At 37.0% G+C, this 15,748-nt stretch overlaps 4 protein-coding genes across 4 annotated transcripts in view; 2 read left to right on the top strand and 2 right to left on the bottom strand.

Moving 5' to 3' along the window:
• Positions 1–1,130, bottom strand: part of LOC127835513 (uncharacterized) — a 7,626-nt gene extending 6,496 nt beyond the window's left edge. The window contains exons 1-2 of the mRNA XM_052361952.1: positions 988–1,130; positions 1–646 (exon numbers count right to left, since the gene is read on the bottom strand). The exon at positions 1–646 is cut by the window's left edge and continues 184 nt beyond it. Of these exons, the coding sequence (XP_052217912.1) occupies positions 1–646; positions 988–1,075 (734 nt within the window). The 5' untranslated portion in view covers positions 1,076–1,130. The remainder of the gene's footprint in view (positions 647–987) is intronic.
• Positions 1,131–2,220: 1,090 nt separating this feature from the next.
• On the top strand, positions 2,221–5,921 carry LOC127836069 (flavin reductase (NADPH)-like). Its single transcript, XM_052362492.1, has 4 exons — positions 2,221–2,916; positions 3,638–3,845; positions 4,466–4,630; positions 5,418–5,921. Exons 1-4 carry the CDS (start codon positions 2,782–2,784, stop codon positions 5,564–5,566), a joined length of 657 nt encoding a protein of 218 aa, XP_052218452.1. The 5' UTR covers positions 2,221–2,781; the 3' UTR covers positions 5,567–5,921.
• A 4,410-nt stretch (positions 5,922–10,331) lies between these two features.
• On the top strand, positions 10,332–11,911 carry LOC127836073 (uncharacterized). The gene is made up of 3 exons (XM_052362498.1): positions 10,332–10,542; positions 11,053–11,202; positions 11,414–11,911. Exons 1-3 carry the CDS (start codon positions 10,509–10,511, stop codon positions 11,635–11,637), a joined length of 408 nt encoding a protein of 135 aa, XP_052218458.1. The 5' UTR covers positions 10,332–10,508; the 3' UTR covers positions 11,638–11,911.
• A 2,499-nt stretch (positions 11,912–14,410) lies between these two features.
• On the bottom strand, positions 14,411–15,342 carry LOC127836068 (complement C1q-like protein 4). Its single transcript, XM_052362491.1, has 2 exons — positions 15,113–15,342; positions 14,411–14,961 (listed from the first exon to the last, which is right to left on the bottom strand). Exons 1-2 carry the CDS (start codon positions 15,312–15,314, stop codon positions 14,471–14,473), a joined length of 693 nt encoding a protein of 230 aa, XP_052218451.1. The 5' UTR covers positions 15,315–15,342; the 3' UTR covers positions 14,411–14,470.
• Positions 15,343–15,748: the final 406 nt, after the last annotated feature.

Here is a 15,748-nt window from a genome sequence, read left to right on the forward strand (position 1 = left end):
TGTATGAGATACTTCTTGTAAAACGTCGCAGTATCGTCGAGGTTGAAGTTCCACGTTTCGATGCCCGGAAGCACTCGAAACTTCTCGACGGCCTTCGTGAGCGTTCCGAACCGCCCGGCGTTTTTCTCCTGTAGTTTGTTAACTTGGCCGGTCTGGTGATTAAACGTATAAAATTCACCAGTCCGCCATATTCGCAGCAGTTGGAGTTCGGGTTTCGGTGGGAAATCAGTGGTTGATGAAAGCGTAAGACTTTCAGTGCGCCTGTCGTCAAATTTTAGGGAATTTCGTGCTATATCTTTTGACTTTGCTGAGGCAACGAGATCAAATTGTCCGTCTTTTATGTCCTTGAGTATTTCGGGCGCTTCCGTTAAATCTATGGGGGCTACATGCACCAAATCATGGCGCTGATTTGTGAGCAGACGATAAACGCCGTCACGATGGACCTCCGGGATATTTGGTTGCCCCTCGTTGTTGTAGATTAGGTTAAGAGTATGGATTGCCGAGTCGTCAGGAAATGCGATTTGGATGGTCCTGTCTGTAACCACGCATCTGCTGCCTAGCTCACCGGAAATACCGGAAATACGTATAAAGCTTCTACCGAATAGGCCGTGTCCTTTGTTTTTCCGGTTTTTCTCGATGTCAATGTCTGAAAATAACGACTTCAGTTAACCTTTATGATGTGGTTTATTAAGCATGTATTTGACTAAACCTCATCGAATGAACGTAACAAACGTAAAACGCGACTCAAAAGTGAACATATGTATTCCTTATTACTCCACGTTAAGCCAAGCAATTGAGATCATTTGTAACAAGAATATATCGTGAAACGTTTAATGTAAAAAAATCGATAAAAATAAATAGTTCAAGCAGAATGATTATTTCAATTTCTATTGTAACCGTTACTTCATTTCAAAACAAATCTAATATGTTTACAATAATCAACTTACGTTCACAGGTAATTCAAACTTCACGTGATATTAAACATACCAATCTGCAGGTTAGATTTCCGTTTGGTGAAGGCTCGAACTTTCTGTAGCGGGACTAGAGGCTGTGAATCAACCCCCACGGCAGACATAAAGCGTCTTGTGTAATTTCCATAGAAACCAAAATGCGTTTACCCTCGCGCATGCGTGGAACTTTTAATAAAGAATGTATTAATGTATTCCAACGATTCAGTATATTCTCTGACACATTTTTTTTCAATCAAGATGTTCCAAAAATTATAATCTTAGTTAAGGTATATCTTGGTTAAGGAATGTGTTATATTGAAAAGATTCGATTACGGTAATGTTCCAATAACAATGCAAACCGATCTCTATGACGAGAAAAATATCAGTACAACTCAAACGTACACTTACCACAATTTTGATCTTTGAAATGTGATATGATATATGAAAGAGAATTCCGCATAGAAATAATACAGATTTTGGTAAAGGGGGCTCGCTTAAAACAATGCAAACGTTAAACAATAGACTTGACTTCGGTTCGTCGCTATTTGGCATTATATTTCAAGCTCGGTATTTCACTTTCTAGTGTAAAGTCCGTTGTTGGTCATAAACCAGTAAATGGAGCGTTTCTAACGTTTGTTCTAAAAAATCTCTGTATGCTGTCATGATTGCAATTAAACAGATAATTATCTAAAAGTTAAGCTTTCGTTCATAGTTTTAAATATGACCTTTTAAATATATAAAAAATGTATACGCTGTGCTAAAACAAAGGAAATAACACTCGTGACTGAGAAAAATGTTAACATTACTGCTTAATTAATAGATATTAACCATAAAAAATGAACAATAATAACGCTTGTGTAACGCTTTTCCTTGATAATTTGAATATACGTTTAGATACTTATATCGTGTTAATAACTTTTCGCTTTTCCTGTGTGATTTCAACAACTTGACATATTAATTGAAAAGACCCCGGTATTCGACCAGCAGGTTGCACAACATGAAAAAATGAATATGTCCATCTGAATCAAAACGAAAAGAAAATAATTAGTTTACTTGAATATTACGTTTTTTGCTGAATAGTGCTTGTGGAGAAACATATTAGCAAAATGAACATCAGTCAACGAAAATTTTAGTAAAATTTCCAATCAATAAAATATATTTATATCAATTGACACGAAAAACAAATTTGTTTAAAAGTTAAGGGAGACAAATCCAATGAGTTTATCGGCACGATTAAACAGTGGTTACTTCGCTTGAACATCATCTCGTTCGTGACCTTGGGACGACCTTAACGTTGCTTACTGGATGTATGTACACGTGAAACAAATCAATTTGTTATTAAGTTTATCTGGAAGGAGCGGACTGTGATATTTTCACACTTATATAATATTAGGATAGTCCAGCGCTGTTCTGATTGATAAAGTCGTGTTAAACGTGGGGAGGTTTAAATTCGCTACTGGTTTTAACTACGAAAGAGTTTAGACGAGAAATTCAATATTACTTGTGTGTTGTGTGAAATAAATAAACAAGACGGTGTGTAATTTCCGGGGTTTAAAATAAAGCTGCACCAAGCGGTAAATGTCATCGCCAAACGGTATGTAAACACTGGGTTCAAAACATTGTACACAACGTATACAGTGTGGTCGAATCTAATTACGCGAATAAGCACACGTCTTGACGTTTGTTTTGCATACGATTTAAAAGTAGAAGAGATACAGTAAATCAGAATCTGGAATCAACACCGTTATACATTAAGCTGCATACATCTACACTTCAATTAAAACTGCATTGCGTTTGAGGAAGACGCAGTTCAATTAAAGGGACACTTACAATGAAGATCGCGTTATTAGGGGCCACAGGACCTTCGGGTCTACAGGTTGTGAAGGAGGCTCTTGCGAGGGGTCACGTTATCACCGCGCTGGTTCGAAACCCCGAGAAGTTGACAGAGAAACACGAACGTCTTAAAGTAAGTGGTTTTAAACTCAATTCATACCAAACACGGTCTTACTATTCGCTCTGTCAGTACTACAGTACCTGTTGCGAAATCCTGCAGAAACCAACTTCTTGCAAATTATTGTCGTTAACGTACCGTAGAAGGATGTATAGTAAATGTGAAAATATAATTTAAATTTTCATAATGTTATTCTCAATCATGAATATCATTTCTAAAAAACACATGCTTTATTGGGACTCTTTGCATGGTTAAACAATACACAACAATCACATTAATGTTCCTTTAAACTAGATTATCAGGGTGCAGGATCAAGTGACTTTGTGGTTTGCAAAATAATTTAAATAACTTGAGATATTTGCGAGAATAAAGTTCATAACGGTGTGTTTTCATACTGTCCAGCTCGTGTGTAAGCCCCTGAAAACGCCGTTGTTTCTGCACCCTGATTATGCGCAGACGCCGACGTTATGACACATCCGTTTAAGGTTAAGGACGCGAGCAAGTGCGCTGATGCCTTCCCCTGAGCTTCTTTGATACGCCATTGCTTATGTGTATTGTTGTATACCAAAAGTTTTGAAAGGCAATATTTTCGATGCCGACGATATGACGTCACACAAAGTGACATTGTCAGACAGGACGCGATTCGTGACATCCCCCGAAACTCTTTAATAAGACGCGACCAAATGCACTCGTGACTTCATTCGAGCGTCACTTCTTATGTACAGTATTCCTCCAGGTGGTGACGGCGAACATGTACGACGCTGACGAGATGGCGCCACACTTTGAGGGCCAGGACGCGGTTCTCTCCTGTCTCGGGACCAGTCCCAGCTGGTTCAGCATATGGACGATCACATTCTACACCGACACCGCCAAACCCATCGTAGAGGCAATGCGCAAGGCAAAGGTCTCGCGACTTGTGTTCATGGCGTCATGGTATACGAAATGTGCGTAGTAATTACATACTGATCATTGTCTGCAAAGTTTAATCCTATTAATTTTAATATTGCATGATAAGCCAAAGGCTTGAAACGATCTCGAGTCAGTTACCTGGTTGCCTGGTTAGAACTAGTACTTGGGGTCTTTGGGGAGGATATAAGGAATGCAATCACAGTGGGGACCGAACCCATTACTTTCCGGTCGCAAGACGGGCAATAGATCCAATACGCCACGGAGACTGTATTGATTAGGTCTATATGCGTTCATGGTGACGATAGATTCATTCAAGTCCACTCTACAACGAGTTGTATACTACGGGTCCTATACTTGTTTTGAGATAAAATTGAGGTCATTGAGCTTGAATGTCATCCTGCCACTTTACTAGCGTGATGAGTGATAAAGAAATTGTTAATACCGAATTCTCCCCACAACTCGTATAGAGGTATGGTCAGTTACGAGTTACTACTAGTATTTATGATATTTATAAATAGTTCAAATAAACCGCCTATATTGGCCGTGATATCAAAGATATACTGTAAACATCGATTTTTAGCTACATACAATCTAAACAAACACACAAGCAACGATGATAATCACTCATGTTAAGCACACCGAATGCTCATTACAGACGACAGAAGCGACCCATTTATCATCAACTGGGTACTGAAGCCGCTGTTCCTGGGTCAATCCCTTCACAACATGGGTCAGATGGAGGACTATCTTGATCAGGAGTGTGCCGACATTGCGTACACGTCCGTTCGGCCCCCCCAACTGGTCGACACTGACACGTCAGGTATGAATAGAGGCAATAAGAGGCTAATTGTTGACTGTAGTATAATATCATGATATTTTATCATTTTCTTTAGGAGTTGTTATAAAATATATTTTCACGAGTAGCGTAATCACGTGTGTATAGAAATGTTCATAAGACCGCAAATAAACGCAGATAAACGGATAATACTATGGGACACAATTACTTGCTTTGGGTGATACATATTAACGTATGTGAGATTTGATGGAGCTTCATTATCTTTCGTGTTTTGTCGCGTGAAAATATGTAGACAGACTTATATGCATTTCTGTTTCATTTTAATAAAGCCTCAAATGATTTATTTTAATTAAAACAATTCAGTAACTCCTCTGTTGCGTTATACATGTAGCGATATTCTACTTACAAAGACGTACTTCTTCCAAGGTGAAAATTAGCACTGTCAAAACACGCTGCAACGCTACGTAACTAAAACAATGTTATGAATTTTAGCTACTAATTGCGACCTATGTGTCTTATTATATGAGCCGCGTTCTAGTTAAACTGGCCTTAATGCATGTACGTTAAGTACATGTAACATCCCAGATTAGCGTGTGCAGTGCGCACTGGCTAATCAAGGCAAATACTTGCCGCTTTGTTGGAACTTTTCGTTTAAAGGAAGTCTCTTCTTAGCGAATACCCAGTCTAGGTGTAAATTGTCGTTCCTGATTGGCCTGTGCTGCTCCAAAGGCTAATATCATAATATGGGACGACACTTTACGCATATGCAGTAAGCTTAGTTTTCCCATAACAAGTCTTATGTTAATTCCAGGGAAGCCTGTGCTTGCCGAGGTGAGTCAGAGCATTCGGTCACCAGGGAAACGGTTTGTGTGCTGTCGACGAGATGTCGCGAGATTCATGTTGGACGCAGCGGAGAAGCGCGAGTATATCCGAAAATGTGTCGCCATAGCATCCGGTTGAGGAGCAAGAACGTCGTCTTCACCTGCGAGAATTTTAAGTGTATTACCGAGAGTTTCTTCCCTTCGAAGGATATGTGGTTGCGCTTTGAAATAGCAGAGAACCCAAATGATCAATGATTATATTATAATAATATTCTATGGACTTGGTTTCGTGAACCGTGTTAAATTGAGAATGTGTTTAACTTACAGTCTAACTTCACTTTTTGTGTATGTGTCCGAACATTAAAATATATTTAAATATGTACACGCATCTGTGTTTTGCGTTTGTCGCAAAAGAAGTCAGTTATAATTGCCATTTATGCGTTCATGTCTGTACAAGAAATAATTAGTCGATTGTTCAAATCGATTTAACTGAATTTATGTTTTATTGTTTTTAACGTCCTCGTGAGTTGTCGCTTTATTTATTTATTTCTTAAATCTAAATATTTCCAAAGTATCGTCTATTTACACCGATAATAAAATGGACAACGTTCAAATGACATTGAACTCATGTATTTGTCGCATACACAGTCACAGCTGCAATTTTAGTGTTTGGTGCAACACAACTCGCTGAATCTTCCACGGTCAAATACCATCGTAAACATTGCACGCCTTGGTATAAGGATTCAGATAATTGATTTCCTTTTTATCTCGACTTTTCGGAGAAAAATGAGAGCTATACTTCTCGCCCCGGCGTCGGTGTTGGTTAAAGTTTTTATAAAGTCAAATAACTTTAATACTATCAAAGGTAATTAACTCAAACTTTGTATACTTCTTTATGACATGACAACAAGACAATTGTGTAGGTCAAGGTGCATAACTCTGTCAGCATTATTTTTAGAGTTATGCGCCTTTTTATACTTAGAAAATTGAAAATTTGGTTAAGTTTTGTGTTTAGGTCCAGTTTATTCCTAAAGAATCAAAGCTATTGCTTTCATACTTGCAACACTTACTAACTATCATTAGGTGACTGTGCAGGCAAAGTTATGTAACTCTGACTGGCATTTTGACAAAATTATGGCGCCTTTTATACTTTGAAAATTGAAAATTTGGTTATGTGTTTTGGTCCATTTTACTCCTAAAGTATCATAGCTATTGCTGTCAGACTTGGAACACTCCCTTACTATCATAAGGGGACTGTACAGGACAAGTTGCATTTTGACGGAATTATGGCCCTTTTTTTACTTAGTAACTTTGAATATTTTGTTAAAGCTTGTGTTTTGATGCATTTTGACGGAATTATGGCCCTTTTTTGACTTAGTAACTTTGAATATTTTGTTAAAGTTTGTGTTTAGATGCACTTTACTTCTAAAGTATCAAAGTTATTGCTTTAAAACTTCAAATACTTTCTTACTATCATGGGGGTACTGTACCTGGCAAGTTGAATTTGACCTTTGAAAGACCTTGAATCTCAAGGTCAAATAAATACATTTTGCTTTAATTGCCATAACTTCTTTATTTAGGATCATATTTGATTCATACTTTGACAAAACAACACTTGCCTGACATACCACAATGGACTCCACCCATACCATCCCCAACGCACCACCTCAGAATCTCCCCCACCCCCCCCCCCAAAAAAAAATAAATAATTATTTTCCCTTTTTTTCTTATTTTTGAAATAACATCTAATAAATGACCCCCTCCCACACTATTCCCTCTCTCCACCTCCCCCCCCCCCCACACAAAAGATTATGTTTTTGAAACATGGTAACAAAACCACAAATATTTATTTTTATTATTTTATTTTTGAAAGACCATCCAACCATCCCACCCATGCTAGTGCTATCAAACTTGAAATATAATCTTATTAGTTTGTTTTATGTCTTTACAGATGTTCAATATATTGTGGAAAATATACCTGAACTCAGAATCGTCTATAATGTACCACTTCTTTAAAACATAAGCGATCAATATGTTTCAATTATGGTCCTCTTCCAGTTAGAATATGACTATATTACCTTGAAATTATTGAATATGAGCAATATCTCCATGATGGCTTACGTTATACTGTCAAGCACTCGAAAAGTCGAGCGCGCTGTCTTCTGACAGCTCTTGTTATCCAAATGTTGTCATAACGTATTCAAAATGATAATCATATTGTAACGACAAGGCGCACGTGAGTATTCGACGTTTTGGATTCCTTTGTAAGATTGTATTTCATACAACAAATTTTCAGTTTTACGGAGCCGCGAATTTTGTTTACCAACAATTGAATGATAATTCGATCTTAAACTGAAGACAATGTATTTTTTTTTCTTTCTATGCTTTCTTACCATGACTTTAAAGAATGCGAAGTTTTATAGTGCGTCATAAAAAGAATGCATACGTTTACATCGAAAAAAATACATCAAATTGTTGGGGTCTAGCTCTTGACACGGGTAGCGTGTGTTAAATTGTGTAAAACAGAATCAGCCATGACTCCAAATGTATAGACATTATTCTATTCTGTACATTAGCAAATATTTTAAAATGTCATCAGCTCACTCCTAACAGCGCTTACGTTTACAAAGCGTACACAGTAATACGTCTCGAATGTACATGTAGTTAAAATACTTCGTCGCAAAATACTGTACAGTTCCGTGATGAGTTGACAGACATATTCTGTGAAAATTTGCAATAAATTGCAAGTATGATCGCGTTTTCTTTACCTACTGTTCGGAATAATTTTAAGTATGGATTAGTGATTTACATTTTTTCTGGAGCGAGCTGACTTTCTTGATTCTCTCCGATAAGAAAACAAGTCTGAATCGAGAATCCACGGCACGTTCGAAAAGTGTCCGAAATTTGACCAAACGCTACCGACCCGAAAACGGTCAAGGGCTTACCAGAAAACGGCTACCGGCCAAAAAACGGCCATGCACCGACGAACGATACCAGCCCCAAATCGGCCTAAGCAAACACATGGCGGAATGAAACTCTTATAATATCGATCAATAATAATACGCTGGATACTTAAATTAACTAAGTGCTCCGACTGGATACAAAACTTAATACTCAAATATCATATACGTATGTGAGTAATGGATAAGGCCACTTCATTAAGCGGATATTAACATCAGATTACTAATCTAAGCTAAATGTAAACAAAAGGAGACAATTCTCGCTTATGAAATAAATTGTTAAACATGGAATCGGATTAAAGGGACATTTTCACAGATTTTGGCATGTTTTAAAGTTTGTTATTAAATGTTTTATATTGATAAATTTAAACATTGGATATGAAAAGCTCCAGTAAAAAAAAAAGAATAAAATTAAAAAAAAGAAAAAAAGGTAACCTGCAGAAGGGCTCGAACCACTGACCGCTGAAGTCCTGTAGTGAAAAGTCTGCGACTTAGACCATTCGGCCTTCCTTCTGTATACATTGCCAGATGTATTTTACACTTTATAAAAGCAATCCTCGTAGTTTCACAAATATAACGACAACAACAGACCTCTTCAAATTATTATTTCGTATCGCGTTGCAACGCTTTATAATTTTCGGGTTTTTAAATCGTCGAAAGATACATATAATGGCTATTTTAGAGCATGGTAAATGTTCAGTATTACTGGTTCCTTACAATTATCAAAACTTAAACGAAAATTTGCGAATCTAAAACATTTTTTTTTCAATTTCGTCAATTTACTCAAACGTGAAAAGCGTTACTGTCAATATTTAATTTTCTGTTAGTTTTCTCGGTCCGAAACAAATATGGAGGCGTATCACACCGTCACAGAGGTAGAGTACTTCAATATGAACACAAACTCAGTAGTGGGAAACATGGCTTTAGTTTGTGTATCGTTTTCGCTTAAGTATATCATTTTACGATAGACCAGCAATTGTTTTTTATTCTTTTAAGGTTCGATTAAACGATACGGAAATGTCACGAAGATCACTTGCAGTAATGCGTTAAAAAGAACGATTTTTAAGGCAGACTTGCTTATGGCTTAATGTGAACATATACTCATGTTGCACATTGAAACACGGCTCCCTCACGAATCGATATGTGAACAATTTATGAAATACAAATAAATATAAATACATAAATATATTCGTTATTGACATGAGGAAGTATTCTTGTATTTATTTGATTTTACAACTTTGGTAAAAATAACGATTTTGTTGAACTACATACAATGATATATATTTCGTGATCTTCATGTCGTTGTGGATTCTTTTTGTATTACTTCGTTTCACCTCATTTGGTTTACACATACAAACACACATCTATAAATATATATCACTCCCTCTCCCACAACGTTATCAACATATTTAATGTGACATGTGAATCATGACAGCCATTACACATGTATTCAAACATAGGTATCATCGACCTTATCTCTCAGTATAGTCTTGGCTATTTTTGTCAGCTGCGAATAGATCAGCGCAAGATGAGTTTCATTTTTTTCGGCGTAGCTGTATACGCCAGCTTTTCACCTTACCTGACCTTTGTAGCTGTCCAATAACATTCAAATAAAATTTTCCGCGGCTAGGTCAGAATGAATACACTTCATTTATCCCATAGGCTGATTTTAGCATACGACCAGAACATTGGAAACATGTCCGCGTCACTGTTATACTGCGTGTTCAGCATGAAACAATTTTATCTCTAATGAAAAGGCTAGATAGAACAGTTTTACACTCAATCTCGACATCAATACAGTTTGTGCGTGCACCTTTTATTTTCAGAGGATTGCCAGCGCGAGAACGTTTGTACTTAAAGGCTATGCTCTCATATTTAGTACTAACTTCCATATTCCTGTCAACATGTTAACATGTAAAAGTATAAAGAGCAGTGGAAGCGAGGTATCAGGGTTAGTTCGCGGTTAGTGTGTGTGAATGTCAGAGTTTATATACAGGTCATCGTTGCGTCTTCACGACTACCTTGTGCTGACCGGAGTTCGCGGCCAGTAAAATAATCGTTACATAATAAAGACGCTTTAGCATGAGCTAGGTGAACTGGAATTTTCTTTAGACCAGAAAGATGTTAAATGAAGATATCCAGCGATATAATTATGGTATGTCAATAATAGATTCTTAATGTGTTTTCAACAATACCATGATAAATATTATTTTTAATTAATTTAACAAGAATTATTCCCCCATATTGACTAATGGATTAAGCATGAGCGCGATGATTCTCGATACTGTTAATAATCGAATCAAATAGCAATGCCCGACAAACCACTAAAATAGGTTTATTCGAAGAACGCGCGTAAAAATATTTAAAATATGTGCGGATACATCGCGTGTGGCCGGTTGACTCATGTGTTTTAATTTCACATCCATATTCTTTTGGTTTTCTGTTTTGTATCTATAGGTTTATGACCAGCAATATGTAATAATGTAAAATAAGCCGCTACAACTCCGCGTTACATCCCGTACTGTGTGTGATGAAGCTAAGAACTGCACAGACAAAGACATTCGCTATCCTTGATCTCATTCACTGAACTCTTTACCTTTCATAAACTCCAACCACAATCAACGCCGTATATATTTTTTAAAGATATTTCTTGTTTGGTTTATAGTTTTTGTCTCCGAGACATACGGCGCTGTTGACAAAGCCCTATTGCCGGAAGTAGTTTGCGCGGACGAAATGAAAGCCATCAAGGAGAGACTCGCACAGGTTGAAGAAGAACAGGAGCTCGAAAAGGAACGCAATTTTCGATTAAATCATGGTTTGTATACTGGTTTTTTGCTTAATCTATGTTCTGTTTACGTCGGAATGAATCTTAAGAAGATTATGACTTCATAAAATATAAAAATAACGTTTTATAAGTGAGCTTAGCGGGTTGTTGACTCGCTTACCGCGATGTTTACAGACGTGTTGTTTCATTCCGTGATTTGTATAGATGTTCTGACAGTGTACACCACATTGTTTATACTCAGGTCCTGGAAGGCGCTCATACAAAGGTGACGCAGTGGCTTTCTTTGCAACGATTGGTGCATCAGTTGAACATCTGGAGCAGGGACAGACAGTCGTGTTCGATCAACTTTTGACCATGCTCGATTCAGCACATTCTGTAGTGGCTTATAGTGCCACCACTGGCGTCTTTACAGCCCCATTGAACGGGTTGTACGTTTTCTTTGTTACATTATTGGCACTTAACTGAAACGTCACGCACTTAGCTTTGCATAAAAACAACACTCCGCTTTCAACTATCTACGTGAATGCGAATTCAGCATCGTCAACTATTAACGTTTCTCTAGTTAGAGGAGATAGTGTGTACGTGAAACACATGGACCATGGCTTGTACGGAGCCTTTTATGGAGGACAGTCCACATTCACTGGGTTTCTGTTGCAAAGGGACTGCGACGACTGTCCAGTTGTTGGATAAAACACAACAAATAAACTTCCAAAAATAATAAAATAATTATATTGTTTCACTCTGCGTTGTTGATATAGCTTCTCATTTTACATGTTGCACATACAACGTGTTAAACGGAGTGAGTGTTAAGGTCCCGATAAATATTCGCCTTGAATAGTTTTATGAAAAGCTGTGGTCCTCATTTGCAACAGAGTTAATGATTTCTTGTAGATGCACATGGTTCACTAAAAAACATACCACTATATAGAATTTCTTGCCTCAGAAATATATGTCACAGAAATTCGCTTGTATTGCAGATGAACTTATTACTTATTCAAACAGTTATATATTAACACAACACATTGAAACATGGTTTAACGCAGTCATACAGAGACAACAAAGAATTCCTGATTAACCCATTTAAGCCTTGTTGACTCTCCCATCCTTCTAAATTGGATCAATTTATTTCCAAAATTAGGGATCTGTAGTATATTTATTTCTATATTTGGAGTATTTCTTACAGAAATTCTTTTAAGCAAATAGCGCAGACCCAGATGATCATGCGGCGTCTCATCTGGGTCTACGCTGTTTGCCAATGCCTTTTTTCTAGACGCTAGGCATAAATGGGTTAAGAACACATAAATCTTTCCACGCACCTATGGCACTTTCATGTTCACGTATTAACTTAACTTTTCTTTTATATGGATTGTTTAGGGAATGTCATAATATTTTGTTCAGCCCCCATAGTTGTACGCAAACGAAATTCATCGTCAATTGAATTCTTCTCACATAACATGCGCCAAATGAAATCTTATTTTTAACTAATCTTTCAACACTAGAATTTGACAACAATATGGACACTATGGACATTCCTTCAGGGCTTTTAGACATTCTGCTAAAAACGTGTTTTTTATAACGCATCCAGTCCTTTAGTTGAATAGATGTTATACGTCTTGAAAACATTAATCGGTTTTTAAGCACTTATATCGAAGAAAGGTATAGCAAAGCGCAGGCTTGTTTGTTCTTCATAATTATGGTATCAAACCTGTGCATTAATAACTTAAGCAAACACTTGGACATGAAAGATTTTACTTTCATTCTCACTACACTGTTTTTCTGCTTCTAAAATGATAAGCTATTCTTCAAAACTTTAAACCGTAAGTTATAGTGGTTATACAATAGATCAACAATCAAAGAGTTTTTATTTAAATATAACTATCCATACAAACATAAACAATTACTGTGTATTTTAAAATTTAAATTGTCATTAAACTACTATTTATAATTTGACAGTGGAACCCAAACAAGATCAGAATATTATAAGCTACAGATATCCACACGTTTAAAATCAACAATACGATGACGGAAATTAACTTCGTCATACAGAATAATCTGTCGTAGTTTGTTGTTACACTAGCTGTGTATCACATTTACACGCAGACTTACCACAGACAGCCCCGTAGACAACACTACCAGCGGGGGGGGGGGGGGATTAATTACCTCATACAGAATAGTATGTCCTAGTTTGTTGTTTAACTTGTTTAGCTGTGTATCATATTTTACAAGCAGACTTACCACAGGCAGCCCCGTAGATAAATCATTATTTATCATAGATCATTCATCAGCGGACAGAAGACTAAGCTCCCTTCAAAGGGAACATTCTTCATAGAAGTATTGTTTTTCGTAAACAAAAATGATAAACTGGTACTTTTTACTTTTCCTTATATGATATGTCGTAAAATAAGAAAATTAAAGTATATACCATAGCGATACATTTTTCTTCAAATAACCATCTTGGTACTTTAAAATAATGGATGTATAGTAAAACAATTCAGAATATTTCCGCATGATTATACTAGCAAAATTTTATCCGTTATTAGCATGGCAATTAAAATTAAGACAAAACACTGATAGCGTGAGCAAAATCTAGTCAACCATTGTACAACCATATTAAACACATACCATGTACCTTTTAACTCAAGCTCAATTATGTTGTAAAAGGCCATATCACAAAGTATGATTGTGTAATGTTTGCGTCTTTCACTTGTATTATGATACCAAAGAGCTTAAATCACATACGGTCACACAATGTGCATGTGGATTAGGCATGAGATATGTCTACGGTCGATCCAAAACCTCTGGTACAGGTAGGGACGTTGGCCTCTGCTGTTACATGTATGAGCACGTAGTGTATAATGTGTGCTGCCAAGTGTAGATTTTTCAACGCAAACAGTCGGAAATACTAAACAAATATCCTGCATGATATTATATTGACACTGCATCAAAAGACTCGAATAATGAAGTAAAACAAACTTGGTAATGTTTAACAAAAATGAACCAACAAACCTAGGAACTAATATCCAACGGACGCGTCAGATCTCTATCACGCCCGCCCTCTGAGGGTGGGGGCATAATCTTCATCGTACAAAACACGTCTTCAAGATCTAGAATGGTATTAAAGCTACGTCAACAATAACGAATATTCTATGTATAGGCAATCTCATTGTCTATTTCACGACATTAACTAAAAGAAGAAAAGATGTGCATTTGTTTTGCGTATAATAGACTAAAACGCATACAAATTATATCTTTTATTACTCAAGTAACTGACATTAACACTTCAGTTTTAAGTATAATTTCATCCCACAATCGGAGATGCAGGATAATGCTGCGTGAGCAGAAATCCCGAGAAAGTCGACTGTCCCCCATTGTAGGCCCCCTCCAGAGCGTGGTCAATGGTCTCAAAGTGACGAACTGACACGGATTGCCCCTTGGTTAACACAAGAACTACGTTGCACGAAGCGGAATCATATTGGTGGCCGTTTGAACCATCTACGAACAGTGTGCATACTGACGCGTTTTCTTTGTAGATCATGTAATGTGAAGTATGGTCTTCATGCGTCATCAATGTCGTTGAAAACACGTACAGTCCATCCACTGGCGCCGTGAAAACACCAGTGACGGCACTGTAACCAGCAGCGGAATTCGTCGAGTCGACATTGGTGATGACTTGGTCGAACCGTATTATCTGACCGGCTCCTTGATGCGGTATAGAGTTTTGGACATGCGCAAAGAATGCTATTTCCGTGCCCTCTGCCAGTTGTCGGGATTGGAAGTGTCGTCGTTTTTCTGAGAAGCAAAGAATATAATAATAATAAGTAATCAAGAACTTTCAATAAAATGTTAACATCTCTACATACTACGGTTACGTTTGAACTAACTTTTGACGTGAGTTTTGTAAAATGCAGTACATTAATGATGTATTTATAAATTAAGAAACCTTCGGCACGTTGACTTTCCAATTCTTTTCTTGCGGTTCGTTCTTCATTTAATTGCTCCCTTATCTCTTTCAAATCTTTTTCCAGCCTCTCAACGCGGTCATCGATCACATCTGTTGATTGGGCCTCTAATCGAACTACAGAAAACAAAATCAACGCAAAAGTAATTGTTGTCATGATGTTAATGAATCCTTTCACATCCATCGACTATTCTTATTTGGCTGTACTAGCTTTCTTATCTTAGTGGGTTTATCACGGTTTCTAAATTTCAATATCATTTAAAGCCACGGTCCTCAAAAACGTGACAAAATAACATCTACGCAGAAATTGACTGTTTTGAACATCGTACTGATCAAAATACATAACAGTCGATCGGAGATGGGTCGACATATACATATTTGGCAAGTATTGATTCCAGCATACAGTTTAATTTTCTCTCTCACAATGTGCTTTCGAACATAAACATAATTGAACATGTTCATAACTCACGAAATTGTTTTCAATGATATAACAGCCGTTTTCATTTATAAGAAATAATGTCATATTAAAATGGATGGAATTATTTTTTATGCCTAGGGGCTTCAACGAAGGTCGTTCGCCGAAGCGCACTGTGATGGCAATTATACAAGACACAGTTG

This window comes from Dreissena polymorpha, chromosome 6 (assembly GCF_020536995.1).
Source record: "Dreissena polymorpha isolate Duluth1 chromosome 6, UMN_Dpol_1.0, whole genome shotgun sequence".
NCBI lineage: Eukaryota > Metazoa > Mollusca > Bivalvia > Myida > Dreissenidae > Dreissena > Dreissena polymorpha.